The sequence below is a fragment of the Coffea arabica genome, chromosome 4c (genome assembly GCF_036785885.1).
Source record: "Coffea arabica cultivar ET-39 chromosome 4c, Coffea Arabica ET-39 HiFi, whole genome shotgun sequence".
Lineage (NCBI taxonomy): Eukaryota > Viridiplantae > Streptophyta > Magnoliopsida > Gentianales > Rubiaceae > Coffea > Coffea arabica.
In genome coordinates, this window is record NC_092316.1 from 34,180,481 (window position 1) to 34,204,455 (window position 23,975).

Genomic DNA, 23,975 nt, shown 5'->3' on the forward strand with positions numbered 1-23,975 from the left:
TTAATTTTCCCTTTGATTAGAAAGGAGAACTAGCGTGCTAAGGCTATTTTTGGAGCCACACTCGCTCGTTTCCCTTATCGAAAGGGGACTCGTCAAGCAAATGTCACTATAACTAGCATGAGATGCAAAAACCTAAAATGAAAGGGAAAGGATCGGAGGAACATACCAAATGCTAAAAAAACTAAGAAAAAATGCATGAAATGAAGTGAAACATGCAAGTATGGACTCACGAAAGAAAACCCTAAGGGTCTAGCGTTGGACTAGCCCATTCTATGAATTCCTACTAGCGTTGGACTAGTGGAAACGTACATTCATCCATCACATTCATTCATGGCTATGGAAAGCGAGTAGACATGCCAAACACTCGTAAACACGTAGCACATAACACTTAGCATGCTCGACTAGATGCAAGAGCCTAATAAAGCAAATTAACACATAGCAACCAAAAGCAAGTAATCGAACTAATGGATCTATTACATTTGCTAGCTAGGCACACGTTTTCAGTAGGTCTTCGTCAAATGCTCCTCCAAGCCCTATCTATTACAAGCCAAGAGGTGTACACATACCCCATAAATAAAAGAATGACTTAATAAAAGCAAATGTAAATGAAATGAAAAAAAAGCAAGGAAAGCAAGTAAAGTAGGCATGCAATTCACATTTAGCACGTTGGATCACGTAGGAGAGACGAAAAGGGATAAAAGAAATTATACCGCCCCCTTCATGACGTTGATAGAGTAAAAGGACTCAATTTGGACTAGGGTCACCAAAAAAGGGATAACTTAGGCTAAAACCATCAAAGCAAAGGATTAATGCACCAATTTAGTGGTAAAACATATATAAACCAACTTGATTCCACCAACATCGAATCCTTGTTCAATTGCAATTAATTAAAGAAATGCATAATGACCAAGGAAAAATGGAATAACTCATCAAAATTCCCAAATATAGCAACTAATGGGAGCTCAAAACGACCTTTAACCAATCATTCAAGTCAAAATGCAATGCTTAAAAACTTCAAAGGTCCAAAAAGCCAAATAACGAGTCAAATTACAATCAACTTAGGATTCAATTGCAAGAGATTGGAATGTAATTGGGTCCTTGTGACATTGCTGCAAAATCATAGGGACCAAATTGATTAATTTTCTCAATTTTCTGGGTCATAGTGTCATAAAGGGAAACTTGAGGGGTTAAAGGACAATTTCCTTTGGTTTTTCATGCATGCATACGTAAAAGAAGGGTTCTCTTCCTGCAACATTTCTGCCGTGAATTCCTTTCCAGCTTGTCATGCGAACATGCTCACCAAATGCCCAGATTCTCACTAACAATCATTGACTAATCATGCAACTTCATTGCAAGATTAAAACATGAATTGAAGCTAACCATCAAGGATACAGATTGAACAGCAAAAGAAGGAAAAAGGAAAAGATGCAGCGAGGTTTTCTGCAAGCTAGGAAGCTTTCGGTCATCAAGGATGAATCAGGATTTTTCTCACCAGGCATCAAGAGCTTTAGATTAATGCAGAAGCCACGACAATACTGCAACCCAAACAATCAACAAACATAGAAACAATGCAAGCTCTTAAAATTTCATGCAGGTCTATGGACGAAATTGCTGCAACAACCTGCTGCAATTTTCAGTTAGCCCAAAAGTGATCGTGCGATGGGAAAGGAGAATGAACTAATGTGGGCTCGTGTGGACTTGGGATAGTGAGAAGGGAGAAATGCAGCTCTATGACATACAATTCCAACATCCCAACAAATCAAAACATAGAAGGAGAATCACACAAATGCTAGAGCAAGATTGCAGCAAGCCTTCGGCAACCAGAAATTTATTTTTTAGCAAAGTGTTTGATCAGTAGTTCAAGCATTGTAAATCCCCAAACTTACAGATTCATCACCAAAACCTTCCTTTTCTTTCCCTTTAAACCAGATTAGCATGCCACTTAAGTGTAAGGGTCGATAAACAGCCACGGAAAAAGGAAGAAAACAGCGCAGGAAACGCGACAGCCTTTTTACTTTGCTGCAGATTTTTGCAGCTTCAGGCTTGCATGGATTAAATGCTAAAAACATGATGTTAGACCCACCATTTATCTACCAAGCTCATACATAACTCCAAACATCAGTCTATCATTAGTCAAGCATGGCTATCTTCCCCCCCCCAAACTATTCCAAGAAATTCAGCCAAGGCAACGAGATAATAAAGAAAATGCAGCAGCTCCTCATTATTCAAACCAGAATATCCAAATTTCCATTGTTAACAACATCCGATGATAAGCATGATATGAGCAAGACTAAAACAGTAAAGATGACCCAAAACAGCACGAAACACCAGAGATTACATGCATCAAAAAGATACCATAGACATCAATAGCTCCCAGATGCAACTGAATGTAAAAAAAAAGAAAATGCAGCAGGGGGGCACGAGGAAACTCGCGGCTTGCGGCAACATGCCTACGGCATACCATCCCAGCCGAATACCCAAAAAAAACATAAACTTCAAACCAGTCAACATGAAACAGAGAGGGACCAAGTAACATTGGAAACAAAATGGCAAACACTGGACGCTGACTCCTCTATCATGTAAACATCAAGCATTGGTTTTTTTCTTTATCATATAGACATCATCCACAGCCACAAGACTGGACCTTTTACCCACATATAAGAAATAAACTCTTGGTGATCATAAAACAAAAGGGGCGGCAGAATAGACAATCAAAGCAGTGATCTTTCCATAAGCAAAATCACTAAACATTATTCAAAGAGATACTGGGATCTAAAGGGAAGGAACTACTTACAGTACTCAGGCTTTCTTGATGAAGATCCGCCTCTGCTGGTGGCGTGAAGGTGAGCAAATCCTTTGCTCAGGTTTGTTGCTTCAGGTTACAGCTTCCTCGGTTTTCCTCCCGTCTTCTTCCAAGTCTCAAGTTCTGGTTTTTCTTTCGTTTCCCTCAAACTCGCGGGTCTCCCGTTCCTTCCAGCTTTTCCAGTCTTTCTCTCCTCACCTCCCAGATTCTAACCGTCACCCTAGCTCTCTTTTCCTCAACTTTTACCTCTCTCAAAGCTCTAACCTTTTGCGCAGCCCCCCTGTTTTCTCTTCCGGACTCAGCCGTCACTCCCTTTGTTTCTTTTCTGGTTTCCTCTCCAGCCCACTCACCAAACCCCAGCCGTTAAAAGCCTTCAGATTTTTCTCACTCAGCCGTTATCTTCCCAAAAAACCCTCTCTCTCGCTCTCCTTGAAGTTTCCTTCCATCTCTCTGTAGCTTTTTCTGGTTTTCTACCGCTCTCTCGCTTCTCAGTTTTTCCTTAGCCGTCAACTCAAAAAACCTTCCCCTGCGGCTGATGCTCTCTTTTCTATTTATATCGGACTCCTCAACCCTAAAACCCAGTCCTTTCTTCTGTAATTTGCAGCCAAGGGACTACCCAGCCTTTCCTTGCAAGCTGCGACAAAACGCAGCTTGCATGCCGCAAAACCTCTTTTTTTTTCTTTTTTTTTTCCAACTTAATAATTTAACAAAAATAAAAGTAAAACTAAATAATAAAAACAACAATTTTAATTACAAATACATCAAAATAAACAAACTAAAACAACAAAATTGCCATTTTCAATTTTTTTCTTTCATTTTTCATTTTTCATCATTTTTCACTTTTTTTCTTTTTTTTTCTTTTTTTTTTCAAGAAAGCATTGAATTTAGATTACAAACGACTAAATCATATTTTTTTTGAATGCTTTTTCTTTTCCTTTTTTTCCGTTTTTTCAACAAATTCTATGATAAAAACTTAAAAAATAAAAATAAAACTAGAAACTAAAAACTAAAAACTAAAAAATCGAATAAAACTAACACGACAAATAAAAAACTAAAAATAAACAGTAAATGAAATTACACCAAAAATTTGGTGTCTACAATCGGGACTGACCCGAGACCGGAAATTTAAAATTGGGACTGACCCGAAATAGGAAATTTAAAACGGGACTGATCCGAACTGAAAATTTAAAATCGGGACTGACTCGTGACAAGAAATTTAAAAACGGGACTGACACAAACAGGAAATTTAAAATCGGGACTGACCCAAAATAGAAAATTTAAAACGGGATTGACCCGAACAGGAAATTTAAAGTCGGGACTGACCCGAGACAGAAAATTTAAAATCGAGAAATTCCAATATACTTACCCGAAAATAGCCCAAAATTTTCAGTTGAGGTTAGGTTCTTGCCTCTGAACCGATGGTTGATTCTGTATTGCCATGTTATTGTACCTTTTGATTAAATTTGCTTGCAACACTTTCGATCCGCCTTTGTTCATTGGAGAACTCTTTCCGACAGCAATTCCAGTGCGAGGTGTGATTGTTTTTATCTGTGCATGCAATTTTCTGCAAAAGAGAAAAAACAAAGAAATCGCCACCATCATTTGGTCCGTTTTCCTTTGAGAATCGTGTAAATATGAGGTTTTTTTTTATGCCTTTGTCAACTTTTGCTGTGACATTTTCCCAAGCTAACCATGTATATATTTGCCATATCACGAAACCTACGCAAACAGCTTTGCTGGATCTCAACTATTTTCAAAAGGAAACTGAATCCGAGTATGCTTCGAATAAATCATAGGGATTGTCATTCACCAAAATTCAAAGATTTAAAAAAAATGATGTAAGCAAGGTAATTTCACATGTAATGCAGAAATGAACATGCAAAACAATGCAAACAAGACCGACTGTGCTCAAACCTATAAAATGCCACGACTACAAGCAATTGAGAAAAATGAGCTTCATAAGAAATGTATTTTGCAGAAAATATTTTTTACAAAAATGACATAGCTTTCGGCCAACAGATGTCATATTTGAATCTCTGGATATCTTTGTTCTGGAATTCAACATTGGCAGAAGTATGACAAAAATGAGGAGAAATCCAAATGAACCAAGTCACCAGCTGTTCCTCCTTGTGTTCGCTCGCTGCAAAATCCTACCTTGGCACCCTTTCGGGTTTTCACCAAAGTTGACCCCACCCCTTTTTTTGCTTTTTTTTTGTTTTGTTTTGTTTTTCCTTTCTTCTTTTTTTTGTGTTTTTTTTTTCTCTTTTTCCTTTCTTCTTTTTCTCTTTTTTTTTCTTTTTTTTCTTTTTTTTTTTGAGGTGCCCTTTCGAGTTTTCAACTAAGGAACAATGGAAAAGCTCGACCATGATCAACTCAAGAGTGTGAGTTGAAGATTTCTGGCATCAGTAAAACGCGCTTCCCTTATAAATTTAAGTGAAGGCATTACGGACACCACTTGCCAGTTGATTAGCGAAATCCCTAATAGAAATACAGCAAGTGACGAAAGCTAGGACTTTTGGGCTTTTGTAATGAGGTTAGATGGGATGTTTTCAAGAAAGTTGAGGCTTGAAAGCAAAAAAATTTTTTTTTTAAATGAAAAGTGTGAAATAACCTGAGATTGCATCATTTTGAAATCATCTCCAATTTTGAACGACACTACGGAAAATTTGCCCCAGTTTGATTGGGATTTTTCTTTCTTTGCATTTTTCATTGTATTTTCCTCACTTTTGCATTTTGCTTTTAAAAACTAAATTTGCCCCAGTGTGGGACTTTCCTTTTCTCTCTGATCATCTATTTTCAAAATAAAATTGCCCCTAGTGTGGGGCTTTTCTTTTCCTTTTTCTCTTTTGGATCATCTTTCTCTCAAAATAAATTTACCCCAGTATGGGGGTTTGCAATTCTCAGGGGCTGTCAAACGAAAATTATTGTTCTGATAGCTCAAACGGGATGACTAGGGATGAAATGTTTTGATTGGAAAAGAAGATGGCCTGACTTTTGTTTTGTCACTTGCGTGACTTCTAAAAGAAATTTGCATAATCAAATAAAGAACTTCTTACACATGTCTGAGTTGATAGGTTGAGGGAATGTCTGTCCATCCATCTCGCCCAAAATGAGTGCTCCTCCAGATAACACCTTTTGAACAATAAATGGCCCTTGCCAATTTGGAGCAAATTTGCCTTTGGCCTCATCCTGCACTGGTAAAATTCATTTAAGTACTTTGTCGCCTTCCTCAAATGTACGCCGATGGACTTTCTTGTTGTAGCCCGGGCCATGCGTTTTTGGTAACATTGGCCATGACAAATAGCATTAAGCCGTTTTTCATCTATCAAGAACAGTTGTTCATAACGTTGCTTTAACCAATCAGTCTCTTCCAACTTGGTTTCCATTAGAATACATAACGAAGGGATTTCGACCTCAGCAGGTAGCACAGCTTCCATTCCGTACATAAGCGAGTAGGGGGTCGCTCCAGTTGAAGTTCGAATAGAAGTACGGTATGCCATTAGTGCATAAGGAAGCTTTTCATGCCAGTCACGATGCTTTTCAGTCATCTTACGAATGATTTTCTTCAAATTCTTGTTTGCGGCTTCCACAGCTTCGTTCATCTGCGGTCTATAGATGGCAGAGTTATCTGTAATCAATGTTTCTGGCACCCCAAATCGGCATAGGATGTGATCTCTTAAGAAATTTGCCACCATCTTCTTTGTCACGTGCTTGAATGATTCGGCTTCAACCCATTTGGTAAAGTATTCAATTGCAACCAATATAAATCGATGCCCATTTGAAGCAGGAGGATCAATTGTGTCAATCACGTCCATACCCACATTGAGCAGGGCCATGGGGCAATCATGCTATGCAATTCGGTGGGAGGAGCGCGTATAACATCGCCATGCACTTGACATTTAATACATCTCCGGACAAAGTCTATGCAATCGCACTCCATGGTAAGCCAGAAGTACCTGGTTCTCATGATTTTCTTTGCTAACAAATGTCCATTCATGTGAAGTCCACAAACACCACTATGCACCTCTTTCATCATGTATTAAGCTTCATCCTCATCGATGCACCTTAAGAGGTTCAAATCTGAGGTCTTTTTGTACAATACCTCCCCATTTAAGAAAAACTTCGAGGCCATTCTGCGCAGGAAACCCTTCTCGTTTGCACTAGCTTCCGGAGGTTAAGACCTGATTTTGATGAATTCCTTAATATCATTGTACCACGGGCTTTTACCAGATATTTTGTCTATGACCCAACAATGAGCAGGCTTGTCCTGGAGTTGGATTCGGAGAGGCTCGATTCCTAGTTCGTCCGGATATTGTATCATAAAAGATAAAGTGGCCAAAGCATCGGCAAATACATTTCGGGCTCGCGGGAGATGTCTGAATTCCAAACTTTGAAATTGTCTAGCCAGAGTGAGCAAATTACAATCGTATGGCAAGATCTTGGAATCTTTGGTTATCCATTGCTTCAACGTTTGGTGCACAAGTAAATCTGAATCACTGAAAGCTATCAACTCTTTAACTTCCATTTCCAAAGTCATTTTAAGACCAAAAATACAGGCTTTATACTCAACCATATTGTTTGTGCAGGCAAATTGTAATTTAGCAGCCCCAGGGTAATGCTTCCTTTCTGGAGATACGAGAACTGCTCCTATTCCAGTTCCGAAAGAATTAGCGGCACCATCGAAAAACAACCTCCATTCAGGGCACAGCTCGCTCATATCTTCTACGGCACCCACAAGTAAAACCTCGTCATCGGGGAAATAAGTATGGAGCGGTTAATAGTCATCCTCGTTTGGATTTTCTGCCAAATGATCGGCTATAGCTTGTCTATTGACGGCCTTTTGCGAAGTGAAAACAATATCAAATTCCGAAAGAATCATCTGCTATTTGGCCAGACGCCCAGTTGGCATTGGCTTCTCCAAGAGGTATTTCAGAGGATCAGAGCGGGATATGAGATATGTAGTATGACTTAGCAGGTAGTGCCTCAACTTTTGAGCTACCCAGGCCAATGCACAGCAGCTTTTCTCAATAAATGAATAATTAGCCTCATACTGGGTGAATTTCTTGCTCAGATAGTAGATGGCTTGCTCTTTCCTTCCGGAATCATCGTGTTGCCCCAGAACACAACCTACTGCTCCGTCGAGCATGGATAAGTACATGATCAAAGGCCGGCCCGGCTTAGATGGCACTAGGATCGGATGGTGCAGCAAATAATCCTTAATTTTGTCAAAAGCTTGTTGGCACTCTTCATTCCAATGCAATGGCACATTCTTTTTCAACAACTTGAATAGTGGCTCGCACGTAGCGGTTAATTGGGCAATGAATCTTCCAATGAAATTAATTTTTTCCAAGAAACTTTTCGCATCTTTCTGCGTTTTTGGCACTGGCATGTCTCGAATTGCCTTGATCTTTGTCGGGTCTATCTCTATGCTCTTTTTACTGACAATGAATCCCAACAGTTTACCAGCTGGTGCTCCCAAGGCGCATTTCGCAGGATTTAGCTTCAAATTGTACTTCCGCAACCTGTCAAACAACTTTTTTAGATCAATCAAATGGTCCTCTGTTTTTCTGGATTTGATTATAATGTCATCCACATAAACCTCCATCTCCTGGTGGATCATATCATGAAACAAGGTAGTCATGGTCCTTTGATAAGTAGCTCCAACATTCTTTAAACCAAACGGCATTACTCGATAGCAGAATGTGCCCCAAGGGGTGATAAAAGCAGTTTTTTCCCTATCTTCTTCGGCCATTAAGATCTGATGATATCCAGCGAAACAATAACAAAAAGATTCAATTTCGTGTCCAGCAGTGTTGTCTAGAATAATGTGAATATTTGGCAAAGGAAAGTCATCTTTCGGACTGGCTTTGTTAAGGTCCCTATAATCAACACAGACTCGTACTTCTCCATTCTTCTTCAGAACAGGGACTGAATTTGAGAGCCAAACAGGATAATGAGATACAATGATAATATTAGTCTTAAGCTGCTTTTCAATTTGCTCTTTTATTTTGAGGCTCGTGTCTGGTTTGAATTTACGGGGCCTTTGCTTCACTGGTGGGAAAGTTGGGTCTGTAGGTAATCTGTGTACCACTATATCGGTCGAAATGCCAGTCATATCGTCATAAGACTATGCAAATACATCTTGAAACATGGACAAAAATTCAATCATCTCCTTTTTCTGCTTTTCGTTCAAATGAATGCTGATTTGTATCTCCTTAACCTCAGTCTCAGTGCCAATGTTGACAATTTCTGTTTCTTCTAAGTTCGATTTAGGTTTCTCCTCATATTGTTCGAGATCTTTTGAGAAAAAATCATATACCTCCTCATTATCACTCTCGTCTTGCAATTCATATTGCATAATTTCCAAGTCGTGAGTGATATAGAGATTGTCATCATTGGGTTCCAGAACAGTGATATCCATAGGGTCAAATAATTTTATTTTCGGCCATCTGAAAGGATTAAGAAATTCAAGGCAATAAGCAAATAAAACACGCAAATAAACAAGTAAACGAACAATTGTGATAAAAACTACTTGTGCATTTTCATAAGCTTCAAATCAAAGTGAAACAAGACAAAAGTTTAATTGCTAAAGATGCTTTCATTAAACTATTTTCATATGCAAGAAACAGTTTTCATGAACTTTGGTAAATGACAACCCCCTGTAGATTTACCGAAACTCCTTTTGCACGGGAAAGCACTCGGCGGTCCAGTTGTGTATAGCTCCTTGGGGAATGTCTGGGAATTCGGCATCATCTGACGGACAATCTTCGGATATTGCTCCCACAAACAAATGAGTCAGGCTTGTCTCCACATCGTAAATTGGGCTAAACTCAGATGTAATTTCTTCAGCCGGCTTTGGAAAGGTATAGCGTAGTGGTGGAATGTCTAAAACACCTAACTTGCCTTCCTTTTCGGCCTTCTTGCGTGCTTTCATCTCTTTTATATCTCTGGCAGTCGGACGGAATCCCAAACCAAATAAGTCCTTCTTTTCGATGAGTTCCACGGGTTTCAGAATGCCTTGTAGATTGCACCCCAATCCCTTATCAAATTCATATCCTCCGCGAATCATTTCCTTGGCCATCATAACATTGGCCGCTGGCAAAACCATTTCGTCTTTTAAAGCCTCACTTGTTATCCAACTCACAGAGACAATGTCAGTTGTACGGTAAGAAGACACTGAAGCATTTCGGTTACCATTTTCCTTAGGCTCGGAATCGGCAATTACAATGTAATTTTCTTCAGTAAAAATGGTTAACAGCTGGTCGTTCACCACAAATTTCAATACTTGATACAAGGAAAAGGGCACAGCGCCAGAGCTATGAATCCACGGCCGCCCGAGTAAAACATTATAGACACTGGAAAAGTGCATAACTTGGCAGCCTATCTGAAATTGAGCGGGCCCCATTTCAACCACCAAATGTACTTCTCCTATGGACTCCCTTTAGGTTCCATCGAATCCTCGAACTACGGTTTCTGATGGTTTTAATTTGACATCTTGCAACCCTAACTTCACCAAAGTGCTCCAAGGACAAATATTGAGAACAGACCCATTGTCGATCAGTACTTTATGCAACATTTTCCCATTGCACCTCACAGCTACATATAAGGCTTTGTTATGACCAGTTCCTTCCACAGGCAGCTCTTCATCAGAAAAAGTGATTTGTTTAGCAGACATTTCTGACTATGTGCGAGAAATTGTCAACCGAAATATCCTTGAGAATCCGAGCCTTAGTCAAAACTTCAAGTAACGCATCCCTGTGCAAGTCAGAGGAGAAAAGCAAGTCTAAGATGGAAATTTGGGCAGGCATTTTGTTCAGCTGTTCAACCACATTGTATTCGCTTCTCTTAAGCCTCTTGAGAAAATCCCATGCCTCTTTTTCAGTCACTGCAGCTTTGGTAGTCGGATCATGATTGCTTATTTTGACTGGGACGCCAGCAGTGGATGAGCTTGCGATTTTTCCTGACCTTGTGACAGCAGACACTTCTTCCTTCAAAACTTGTTTACTCCCGATTTGTAAAACGGGCTCACTGAAATTCCATGGTACCTGCTGTAAGCTGGAAACTGGCACTTGTTCTGGGAACTCAATTACCACAGGTTCTAAAGCCGCACTTTCGGATGGGGTTAGATCTAAAATGAAGGGCTTTTTGTCTTCCTCATATGATGCTTCCTCTATCACAAAAGGTTGATCCATTATCCCGACCACTTTGATTTCATTTGACATGCTTCGAATAAGCTCCTTAAATTCCTTATCATCCATAATAACTCCGACAGTATCAGCGTGTTCTGGCAAAGGATTCTTGCTTACGTTTGGTCCTTGCTCTTCTCTTTTCCTAATTATGATTTCTCCTGCTTCGAGCATGTCTTGAGTCTTATGTTTGAGGAGTCAACAATTGGCAGTGGAGTGATCAGGTGCCCCTGAATGATAAGTGCAAATAGCCTGTGGATTGTACCCAACAGACATGCCATAAGGGTAAGTTGGAGGGGGAATCACGCCTATTTTACCGGCAGCCTTTAATTGCTCATATAACTGATTTAAAGGCCTGCATAGGTTGGTGAACGTTCGGGTACAATTCTGATTGTAGGTTTCAGTGGGTTGGGGATAGTTATAGGTGGGTCTATTTGGTGGGGGAAATTTCTAGTGGTAAGGAGGTAGGGGACGAGTTTGTTGAAAATTTGACTGAGATATTTGGAAAGAAACTGTAGGCAGGTTGGTGTAATTTGGGCGATGTCGAGAGTAGGAGATATTGGTATTGTAGACAGGGTGAGGACTTGGATAGTAGGGATAAGGTGGTGAATATGTTAGTTTGTGTTGAAATTTGGATTTTGGTGTAGGGTTTTGGTCCCAGATAAAGGCAGCTTCCCCCTCTTTCTTTTTAAATTGCGGCTTTTTCCCACTGCTCCCTTGTCCTTGCAAAGCATCCAACTGCGATTTGAGGGCAGAGACATTAACGATCTTCCCAACTCTTATGAAATCATCGTACTCTTCAAGCTTATTGACAATAGCAGCAACGAACATCCAGTCATGAGGAAAATTTCTTTAAAGTACGGCGGATCATGTGCTTTAATGAAAATGTGTATGATTTCGTCCTCAATCATTGGTGGCTCGACTTTTGCAGCTATTTTTTTCCATCTCTTAGCAGAAGTCTTATGGTCCTCAGAGGGTTTTCTCTTTGTTCCTTCCAACGTGGTTCGTGTCAGAGCCAGCTCGCAGTTATACTCGTACTGCCTCACAAAAGCATTGGACAAGTCAAACCAGGTCTTTATTTTTTCGGGTTTCAGATTGGAATACCAGTCGAGTGCATCCCCTTCCAGACTTTCCGGGAACAGCCTTAGAGGTAGATTCTCGTCATCTATGGGCCTTCCTAACTTGTTAGCAAACAGACGGAGGTGCGTTTTGGGATTGCTCGTTCCATCATACTTGTTAAATTTTGGGGTCTTGAACCCCACAGGCAATTGCACATTTGGGAAGAGACAAAATTCATCATAGTCCAGCACTCCTTGCTTGTTTAACCCTTGACTTTTTCTCATAAATTCATCGAAACGGTCTAGGCGCTTGAGCAGCTTCATAACAACGGGAGCAGAAGATTCTCTCATCTCTGGTTTGGTTTGAACAGTATGGTCTGGCAGGAAGGGCTCAGCAGCAGTGTGATAAAAAGTATGCGGCTCAGGTGGTATATTTGAGGTGACTAGGGGTTGTGGACCTCGCATGTGAGAAGGAAAAGATGAAGGATTAGGAGGGTAAGCGTATAGCAAATTCGTGGTAGCATAGGTGAAAGTTTCTTCTGGTGGAATAAGGAAAGAGGGAGTAGAGGTTGTTTGAGTCGGAGGTATGACAAATGATTTTTGCTCAGGTTGTCTGACGGGTATGGGCTCGGGTTGAACTCCGCTGCTGATAAGCTCATCAATCAATTTCCTTTGATCCGCCATCTCGATAGCCATCTCACCAAACTTATTAAGCATCTCGGTTAGGTGAACCCCTAAACTCGTAGCCTCAGGTTGAGCTGCAGTAGCAGACCTATCCGACGGTTCCGATTGTGAACTCATGTTTACACGATTCCTCTGGGCTTGACTACAGGATCGTGTTATGATGGGGTTTCGACGAGAAGCTATATTTAAATATTACCTGAAAATATGAAATGGCTTGCCTTTAGATTTTAGCCCTCGCTTAGCTTTTCCAACAAAAATAAAATAAAGAAAAAGAAAAAGACAAGTGTTAGTAAATATCCAAAAAATTCGGATGCATGTCCTATTGGAGAACCCTTTTTATGCCAAGGGTGGGCCTAACATGATGCTATACCTTCGGGGTAAAATTCTAATTTCAAACCTGTAAGTGAATATAAAAGCAGGAATTCTCATTAAATATGGATAAACTCAATCCTTCTTTACAATCTCATTGATGGTTCGACTGACCATTCTTACAAAATCTTCATGTCTAGCTAGTTTAGTGTGTTGGGATTCCCTAGAACTCCCGATACTAAGTTTCCGAATCTCATCTTGGATTTTATCAAATGTACCCAATGCCTTTTCCAATTTCTCGATTTTCCTTGCCTCTTTCTTCAGTTGTGATCGGGCGTCTTCCAATGCTTGATCGGCCACCATGATCTGCAACTGATGATCCTCCAATTCTTTCATTAATTTCTCATTCTGCTCTTCAAGACTAACGGAGACCAACGGTACCCTTTCTCTTCCTTGTTCCATTATTGATTTGATCCAGTCGTTGTACTCCAAGATGACCTTAGGCTCTACTTTATTCACTTGGTCCAAATGCAGGTTGTCCAAACTACACAGATTCCCCCAAACTTCCAACACCATACTCCGACATTTAGCGACTGTATTGAGTTCGATGCTTCCCACTCTTTGTATGTTCGGCACTCTCTGCGGATACCCAAACTGTCTCATAACTCGTTGTGGCACGTACATAATCAATCCACTGGTGCTCGCTAATGGGATAAAGCCAAATTGTGTAGTCTTGAAAGCTGGATCCCTTACTTTCGTCCAATCGAGAACCCATTGTATCTTATCCGAAGTTAAAACATTGAATTCTTGAATAAACAAACTTGGAGACGCTATTCGATAATATTTTCTAACCCTTTCTCGGTGCGACTCAACCCAATTTGCTGTTGGAAGACATGATCCCAATGGATTTAGCGCTCTTTTTGACAGATGTTCCATTGCCCACATTTGAAGCACCAGGTTGGATGCATAGAAAAACCCCCTCTTCTTTTGGCATTCGGTAACAGCAGTGAAGATATCAGCGATGATGATAGGTACCAAAGTAGGGGTCTTTTCCTTGATTCCTAGAAATACACTTTGAATCATGTTGACTGTTGAGAAAGTAACCTTTCCATGCTTTTGTGGGAATAATAGTAAACTGGTCAAGACTAGTCCAAAGGCTTGTACTCGCTTTCCTTCCCACTGCTCTCTGCTAATGAAGAAGTCATCATGGTGTCGGTCATAAGAGTCCCTTTCCCCAAATCGTTCGTACAAGAACTCCAGTGGACACGATTTTGCGTCCGGGTGCTGGTCCATACTAACTTGCCTTAAACCTAGAAATTTGCAAAACTGCCCTCTAGTTCCACTAGTTGGGTACACCATAGGGCAACCTTTCCCAGTCATTTGCAATAGTCCCTCTATTTCCTCCAGAGTGGGTGTTAACTCACACTCCCCAAATCAAAAAACGGAACAATCGGGATCCCAATACTCGAGTAGTGCTTGAATGATTGCTATGTTTAGGGTTATGTTCAAGAGACTCGGTAGATGCCCTATATACGGGAACAATCAGTTCACTTCATGCGCCATGTTGTTCTTCCAAACCATCAGCTCACGAGGTATATAGTTTAACATTCGGCACGGAGCCATCTGGGGAAGAATTTCACTGTTTAGTACCTTACCTTGGAATTTTACCCCTTAGGCCAAACAAAATTGTAAACATGCAAGTTTCGTTGGATTAAATATCCGAGACATGGGCTAGCTTAATCCTAACACGGGATTCCCTAAATGGCATTCCCTTCTAAGGTGGATGCATGATGCTAGTTTATCAAAGCGACTAAATATGCAGTACACCAATGAAACGTGACCTAAAGGAACCCCTTTTTGTATGCTGGGGTGAGCCTAAAATGATATGTTATTGTGCTACCAATGCAAAGCAATGAATTTAAACGTATCCAATCAAATAGGGTAGGTTCCTAGAGAGTACCATGCCAGGACTCTTATTTTTCTAGGGCTTATGAATGTAATGGAGACAAAAAACCAAGAAAAGTTAGTTCAATCAGATAAATACATATAACACATTTGTATCAAAGCAGTACAAAGAGATAAAGCAATAAAAAGAATAGAGGGGTTGGATTCCTCCTCTCGTGAATAGTGTTCCTAATTTAGGGTAAGGTCGACTCTACCCTAGGTAATTCTAATATGGATGCATGAGGTTTGACTCACTAATGCATCTAGACTCGATAAGGCTTCGGTTCCCAAGCCTTCAGACCTAAAGGCGAAGGGTCATCACTCCCAGAGCCTTCGGTCGGTGGCTCGAGTGATCTCTTAGGCATCGCTATGGGCGCAGTGCACACCATCCGCCTACCTAAGGAAATCAATCCTAATCCTACAGGGAGATGTGGGATAGCGCCCACAATAAAGAGAAAAAAATAGGGTAAATAAAACTATACATGCACGTATGAAGTGCTTCGTTTGGAGGGGAGGGATCGAGAACCAACGCGAGGCTCTAGGGTAATATTCCCCCACTCAAATGCAATGCAAAGCACGAGATCACATGAATAAACCATTCATCCATCAAATCAATCGTACGCAAATGTGTGAGGGAGTGAGTTGATACGCGCGAAATGCAAAATTCCTAAAAAGGGAAAAATACAACCCTAAACCTCCAAAAGTGATATATGAAAAGGTTAACATAAGAAAAAGATTGATTAAATCAAATTTTCTCGGACTCTCTAAGTCCCCAGTGGAGTCGCCAACTGTCGCGCCCCATTTTTTAATAAGAAAAATAAAAGACGAGTTTAGAAAAATGGCTTTTGATTCAATTTTTGATTGAAAAATGAATTTTTGATTTAAAAAGAAAATGAAGAACATGGGTCTAAATGGGACTTGAAAATGCGACGATTTGATCCAAAATATAGTTTAAAAAGGATTTTTTGAATGGAAAATGGAGTCGCCACTTGGTATAGAATTAAGGTATACCAAGTCACCAAAAAATGAATTTTTAAAGAAAAAAGTAAAAAAACCCTTTTTAAACGACTCCAAGTCTACGAAAATCAGAGAAAAAGATTCGGAAGTCACATTTGAAGAAAGCAAAGGTAAGGATAATAATCCAAGACACCCTTTCAACCTATCCAAGGCTAGTTGCGCGATTTAGTCAAAGATTTTCTTATTTTAACCTAAAGATTTATTACATTTGGATGTACTATATGAATGCAAATTCTAGATCTAGGAGGGTGTCGGGGGGTCGAAATGTATCTTCAAAACTTACTTGATACAAATCACATTAATTGTGACGCCCAATAAAGACTCTTCGAAGAAGTCACGAATAATGCAAGTCATGAGACTCGAAAGAAAGAAAAAGAAAAGAAAATAATAATATACAAATGTGTATGGCCTAAAGGAATGTATCATAATGGGTGCGGGGGACTTATACTCGTGACTTTCAATGTTCCTTTTAATAGAGGGAATACGAGCGTGCTAAGGTTAGAAAGCCAAACTCGTCCATACCCATATTTAAGGGGTTTTCCTAATCTAGCAAGCAAATGATCTAACCTAGTTTCTAATTTCCTAAATGAAATGCAATCTAATGTCATGTCTCATGCATAGAATTATAAGAAATAGGGGACATGGATATAAGAGGGAATACGAGATAGGGGATATAAATAGAAGGGGATATGGGATAAAGGATATAAACATATAAGAAAAGTGTCATACAACATGATAAAAACCCTAAAAAGTGAAAACATGCATGAGATGAAGTGATTTTATCACACAACCATGATCTAACGCTCGAGGGGCTCCTAAGGGTCTAGTGTTGAACTAACCCATGTCTACAATTTTCCACTAGCATTGGACTAGTGAGAAAAGTCGGAACAAAGGACCACAACTAGCGTTGGACTAGTGTGGATTCGAGAAATGGACCACAACTAGCATTGGACTAGTGTGGTGACGTCACATATCGGTTATAATTAATTAATCAAGTAAAACTAACAAAAAAGCAAATAAACACATAATATCACATAGACACATAGCACATAATCATGATATCTAGATGCAAAACCCTAAGAAAGCGGATAACACATAACACATAAGCATGCAAGACATATCAAGCACATAAAGCGAACAAACCCTAACTATTACATTAGGGGGGCCCTACTACAATCTAAAAAAGGAAAAGTGAAATAACATGAAATAAGGCAAACCTAACTATTACAACTTGGCACTTAAATGCCTTCCCCCAAATAATTACAAATTGAATTAAAATAAATAAATAAAATTGAAACAAATAAAGCGAATAAATAAATAAATAAAATAGAACATTCAAAAGGCATGCAATTAAACACGTAAAGTCACGCAGTGCAAGTAGGGTCAAATAAAGTGAGAAATAAGAGATAGGGTGTACCTCCTTAGAGTTGGGGCCCTAATGAAATGAAATCACTTATTTACCCTCCAAAATAATAAAAGAGTCAAGGCATCACTTTAATCAAGAAATAATCACACGAAATGGGAATAAACATGAGATTGAATCAATCCAAGGCGTTTAAAGGAAGGTGAACAACCCATTAAAACAAGTAACAACTTGATTGCAAAAACTAAAGAAATTTGAGGGGTCAATTTGATTGATTTATTGAAATTGCTTGGGTCATAGTGGCATTAGATTGAAGTTAAGGGGAGTAAAGTGCAATTTTTTTTTAAAGTTATTTGGCATGTAGATTCCATGCAAACTAGAGCTTCAGGCAAACCGAAGCTCTCTCTGTTTCTGCAATATTTCTGCTACGTTTCATTACTCACCATGCACATCACCAACAAACATTAACAACCACCAGACACTACCCCCAATCAACCAATTCGAATACCACACTTTTATTACAAGATTAAGGCAGAAAAACTGGATTGGTGACTGCCAGGGATGCAAGAAATAAAAGCAAAAGAAAGAAACAAAAGTGCAGCAAGCAATCTGTAACTTTACAACTTATTAACAACCCAAAGAGCTTTACATTAGACTCCAGAAGACCATGATAAAACACTGGATTGAACAAGCAAACAAATAACCCATTCAAAGCTCATTCTAAGATACATTCATTCCAGTTCTCTTTCCGCAATTTTTAGTTATTTCTTCCGCCACTTCATCATTCAGCTAGGATGTCTATGTGAAATAAGTCGAACCAGGCCTACTGATTCCCTTAACCAAAACCAAATGCTATAACCCCAAAGCCACATTGTTAATCTTAACTAAAATACGATTACCCATTCCCAGCAGATTAATGGTGCAACTGAACATGAAAACGCATCAAAGATAGAAAGAAAGAATCTTGCACTAGACATGCTCCCGGAAACCCAGTCAAAAACAAACAAAGCATGAACTTCAGGTAACCCAAGAGCTCAAACAACCCAAAAAGACTAATCTGTTGCAGCAAAACAAGAGCATAAAGTTCCAATCTTTTCTATGGCAACTCTCGGACCTTCCCAAGATGGTTCTAATACCTAACCTAGACTTGACCCAAACAGATCTTAACTCACTCAAACACCACTGGTGAGAACTTGAGACCATGGAGAGAATAAAAATTCAACCAGCTTTCGATCACACAGAACAACAAGATAACCTGAATGCCTGCTACATTTTTACCCAAAATTTCCAGCAAAACACACCAAAACAGGAATAAGGAAACTGCTGGCTTTTATCTCTACGATCCTAATAAGAAGATTCGAAGCACAGTTTGATAACAACTACATTTATGACGTCTCAGTTAAGTAGCATACAGAACAGAATATCAAACAAGCCACCATGAAAACAGAAGATCATTATCAGTTATCAAGTATCGGCAGAACTTAAGCAAGAGGAACATCGTGCATAAAAGGGTCCAGATTATATCAAACCCAGATGGAGAAGAGCCCATGGTTACCTGAGGGTGTTTAGGCTGCTGAATGAACAAAAGAGACCTCAAGGGATCGATCCTTTCTATAAACCAAACCCAAAATGAACCGCGGAGGATTCCAGCGCCGATGCCGCTAGTCGAAGAGTTCTTCTTTCTCCTCTTTCTGGTTCTCTGATTCAGCCGCCCTACTTTTCCTCAAACCCTTTTCTCCCTAACTCCACTGCCCCGAAACTTTCTTTTTCGTTTCTCTCCCCTGTCGCTCTCTCTCGCTTAGTTTCCTCCGCCGCTGTCCACTCTATTCTCTCAACCCCCAGCCGTCACTCCTCTCTCTGGCTTCTTTCTTCAGCCGTCGAAAACCTCTCTCTAGTTTCTTTCTTCAGCCACCAAAACCTCTCCTTTTCAGATTTTTCTTTCAGCCCGTCACCTCTATTTCTCTCACGTTGTCCTCCTTCTTGGCCGCAGCTATTCCTTTTATAGGAACCCATAACCCCTAAACCCTCACCTCAAAGGTGAGGATGAATGGTTGGTTTCTACCAAAAACTTCAGCCATCCGATCCATTGGGAGCCAAGAAAGAACCAGAAAAATCTCCCGGGAAAATGATATTATTTTTCATGCTGCTACATGTGCGGCGGCTTTTTTTTTTTTTTGAAATAATAATTTAATAAAAATGAAAAAAAATATTAAGTAAAGAAAAACAACAATTTAAATACAATCGGATAAAAATGAACGAAACTAGGAATAAAAGACAACAAAGCTAAGATTTTTTTTTTTGAGTAAATAATATTAAACTCAAATCTAAAAGAAATAAAGCATATTTTTTGTGAATGATTTTTTTTTTTGTTAAATTCTATGCTAAAATGACTTAAAAAATAAAAATAAAAAAACTAAAAGTAAATAAAACTAACATAGAAAAATAAAAATAATAGTAAACAAAAATACCCTAAAAATTTGGTGTCTACAAGTAGCAGATTACTAATATGGGCATCTAAGTGAGGGAAGTGTTTACTATTTTGGAGGTTATAAGGAGAAGTTCGGCGGAGTGTGTAATGCATTGAAGTGGCTCTAATATGAGCATTGTATCCTTTTAACAATGATTACTCAGTGAAGTGTTTCCTTATTTGTTTAATTTTGCTACTTGTTTAAGTGTTTAATTGATTGTTGCTTGTGTGGAACCTCACTGGGTTTTGCTCAACCCATTAGTTTGTTTTCCTTACAGGAGTGAAGGACGGGTTTGGAGATTAGCCAGAAATTTAAGACCGACACTTGAATTGTGCCTGAATAAATTCTTTTGTATATAATGTTATGATTTTGCCAACTTTGTTATCTCTAAGAGTTGTACATATTAAATATTGTAGGTTAAGACAATTTTTCTTTTGTTTTGGTGTGTATCTAAGTATGATGAACTACTAATGGTTTTAGTTAGTGAAACGTTATCTCTGAAGTTAATGTGATTAAGTGAGTGAGTCCTGGCGAGAGTCAGACAGGCGGTCCGCTTAATCCTTTGGTTTGCCTTAGAGTGTAGTGGGGTTGTCACACAATGAATATAGTTTAGGAGCATTCTTGAAATTAACTTCAACTACAAATTTCGCTAGTAAATTCTTCTAGATTGTACCTAGACCAAAAACATATAGCACAAAATAGCAGTGCTACAAGAAAGAATGCTCATTCTTTTACTTTGATACCCATAGAATGAAGTACATGATAGTAATTTCTTATTGTCAACAAAAACATTGTTAAATAACTTATTCATTTTTTACAAAATTTTGTACCTTGATAAATCTAACACCAAAACATAGATGTTAGTCGCTTAACATCAAACCTGATTTTTGACAAACAAAGAGTTAAACAATTTAATAAAAACAATTAAAAATAATGTAATCTATAGCGGGATGTACAATTTTTGGACCAATTCTTAGGAATTATAACTCACATACCAAAAAGCAAGAACACTTTTCTATATAGTAAATTATTACTGACAAATTTATAAACAACAACAAGAACAAAACTATTCTAAAAATCAACCAATCAAAACAAACCAAATTAAACAAGAGAAAAACAAAGCATACCTCCTCAATTACCTACAGTCAAAAAAGGAAAAGAAGCATAATAAGCAACAAAATGCTTAACAATAATTGTACCTTAAAGCACAAGAAATCGAAGAAGAACAATTCCAATCACATTGTAGCTATGATTTCTAATATTAAAGCATAGGAAACTAAAGAAGAAGAATGCGAATCATTTTGTAGTTATGATTGTGATGGGCAAGAAATAATTAAATCTTTTTATGGACATTAAAGTTGTCTTAATTTCATACTTATATTACATATTTGTACAATTTACATAACTTGATCATCACATGACAAAGGATATCATAGTCAAATCGTTCTACAAAGCGCATCATAGGTCTGTATAGTTAACTCAAATTCTACTTTGATTCTTTCTAAATGGGTTATAATCACTTTACTCCTTTAACATTCAGTGCCACTATCAATTTCCCCCTTAACATTAGATTTTAGTCACTTTACCCTCAAAACTAACGATCAAACTTAACAAAGTTTGTTAATTAAAGTAGTTTAGCCCTTAAAGTTATTATCATTTTACCCCCATAAACTATAGTCTCAATATCAATTTACCCCATAGAGTTTTTTTTTAAGCCAACTTAGCAAGTTAAAAAATTTTAGAAGAAAGTACCCTCCTTTTTGTATAATAAAAATAATAAAAATTTAGAGTGGCTTTTCTCCTCTTTAGTATAAAAAAAAAGGTCAAAATATTAATCTCTTTCTTCTTGGCAATCTTATTAATATTAAAAAAATAGAAAGATAGGGAGAGTGGGAGGGAGAGATAGAGAGAGAGAGCTCAATTTTTTTAAAAAAAATATACAAATAAGAAAGAATTAAATACTTTTATTATTTTAAAATTATTTCACTTTACTATTTACCACCAAATTTCAATGCTAATCCCAACAACCTTAAATTAATACGATAATGTTAGACTTTTCATTATTTTTTTTTTGCAAAATCTAATTTTTTGTCTTTTTCTTTCCTATCTCCTTTTCTTTTTCTAGTTTTAATAAGTGTGAAAAAGGAAATTTGAGAAAACCTTTTTATTTTTATATTTTTTGATCTCTTAGAGTGAAAAAAAGAAGAATAATCATTCTAACTTTTTATTTTTAATTATATATATAAAAGGGTAAATATATTTAAAAATTTTTTACCATACTAGTTAGATTAACGATGTAGTAAAATGCCTAAAAAATAATGTTAGAAATTAAATCAGTTATATCATTATAGTTAAAAGAAATAAAGTGATAATAACAATATAGTAATGCTATATAAGAAAAGGGTATTTTTGTTCAAAATTTCTTAAGTTAAGTTGAATTACTTATGGGGATGAAGTGACTAAAAGATAACGTTAGGAAGTAAACTGATAGTAGTGATATAGTTTAAGGGGATAAAGTGATAATAACCCTTTCTAAATTATCCCTAAATATAACAACTTATCCTTAAAAGCCATCATCACAGGTTTGTACAGTTAATTCAACCACTCGTATTCCACTTTAATTGTTTCTAGATTATACCTAAACATAACAACTCCTTATCCTTAAAAGTCATGGAAGAATAGATGATGGATGAAAATTATTCAAAGCCATAGAAGAAGAGATGAAATCCTTACATGAGAGGCACGCTTATGACTTGCTGAAACTGTCAAGGGTAAGAAAGCACTAAATAAGTTAAGGCCCCTTGCCAATTCCCAGATTTGGAAAATTTTCATTCTCTTTCTTTTCATGCTTCAAAGCTTCATTGTAGGATACTAACTCTGTTTCATCTATTAGTAGCATATACTCATTAGGCTTATATGTACTAGAGGGTCTTCTCTAGTTATCAACAGAGCACACTCATTATAATTATATACTCATTAGGATGCATATGCCTATTTTTGTTAATGTATTTGGATAGAATATAAAATTGAAATGTTATTGGAAATAACTATTTTTTTGTTATGCGATACATGTGAGATTAAAAAAGTAATTGAAAAAATAAAAAAAATAACTGACAAAAGTGCAATGTCAAAAACACACGTATTTTGGGTTTGTTTGTTTGAAAAGTATTTGTTTGGGTGTAAGGCAATATTTTAAAAATCGGACCGGACAGTCGGTTCGACCGGTTGAACCACGAATTGGCCATGGCACCGTCCGATTCTATGTTACAGTTGACTTTGTCAGAAAACCGGTCAAACCCGTCAGAACCGCTGAACCAAATTGAACGGTGGTTTCATGTTTTTTAACTTTCCTCTTAATTTTTTTTAAGTTTTGCAAAATGCAGCTACCAAGGATTGAACTTAGGACCTTTGTAATGAAAGACCAATTTAATAACCATTGTACTATTACATCCTATGAGTTTTTTTATGATAACTCATTGAAATAAACAAACATCTATCTTTCTTTTTTTCGTTTTCTCTAATAACTCTTTCTTTCTAATATTCAATTCTCTCTCTCCTCTTTTCTTTTGTCATTATTTTTTTAATCAAACATCTTTAGTTTTTAATCAAACCTCTTTAGTTTTCAATTCTCTTTAGTCTTTTAATTTTATTTTTATCCATTAAATTAAAAAAATTAAAAAAGAATTATTTTTCTTAAACCCTAAAGACTAATTATTAAATACCAAAACCATTCACTTTTATCTCATTTTTTGTTTCTTATCAAGTTTGCATTTCTATTTTTGATTCTCTTGACTTTCTTTAAACTCCAAACTTCTTTTTTCTTTAATTACAATTTCTAAATTCCAAAAACGTAAATTAAAATTCAAACTCACAATATCTAAATTCCCATAGACGTGAATTTTGTATAATTTCAAAATATTGTTGTATATTTTGGATTGAATTTAAGATTATTTTTTGGTAAATATATTAAGATTAAGATGAAATTTATTTGTTTCAACTTATAATTTAAAATTTTTATTTTTGAAAATCCAAGTTATTCGAAAATATTAAACTTTTTATCATATAAAGTTTTAAATAAGTCTATTGCACGTCTTATTTTGTACATATATATATTTATATAAATTATTTTTTAAAAAATCATTG

At 37.5% G+C, this 23,975-nt stretch overlaps 1 protein-coding gene across 1 annotated transcript; it reads right to left on the reverse strand.

The window, feature by feature from the left end:
- Positions 1-1,382: 1,382 nt before the first annotated feature.
- On the reverse strand, positions 1,383-6,639 carry LOC140004775 (uncharacterized). The gene is made up of 2 exons (XM_072044920.1): positions 5,980-6,639; positions 1,383-1,535 (listed from the first exon to the last, which is right to left on the reverse strand). The coding sequence occupies exons 1-2, from the start codon at positions 6,637-6,639 to the stop codon at positions 1,383-1,385; spliced, it is 813 nt and encodes a 270-aa protein (XP_071901021.1).
- Between the last annotated feature and the right edge of the window lie 17,336 nt (positions 6,640-23,975).

What these genes read in the sequence shown, in the direction of transcription:
- LOC140004775 (XM_072044920.1), bottom strand. Translation starts at nt 6,639, where the DNA reads ATGGCCCTGCTCAATGTGGGTATGGACGTGATTGACACAATTGATCCT. An exon ending in AGTGCAGGATGAGGCCAAAG is followed by an intron (nt 1,536 to 5,979) that starts GCAAATTTGCTC and finishes TTTGGGTTGCAG; the next exon opens with TATTGTCGTGGCTTCTGCAT.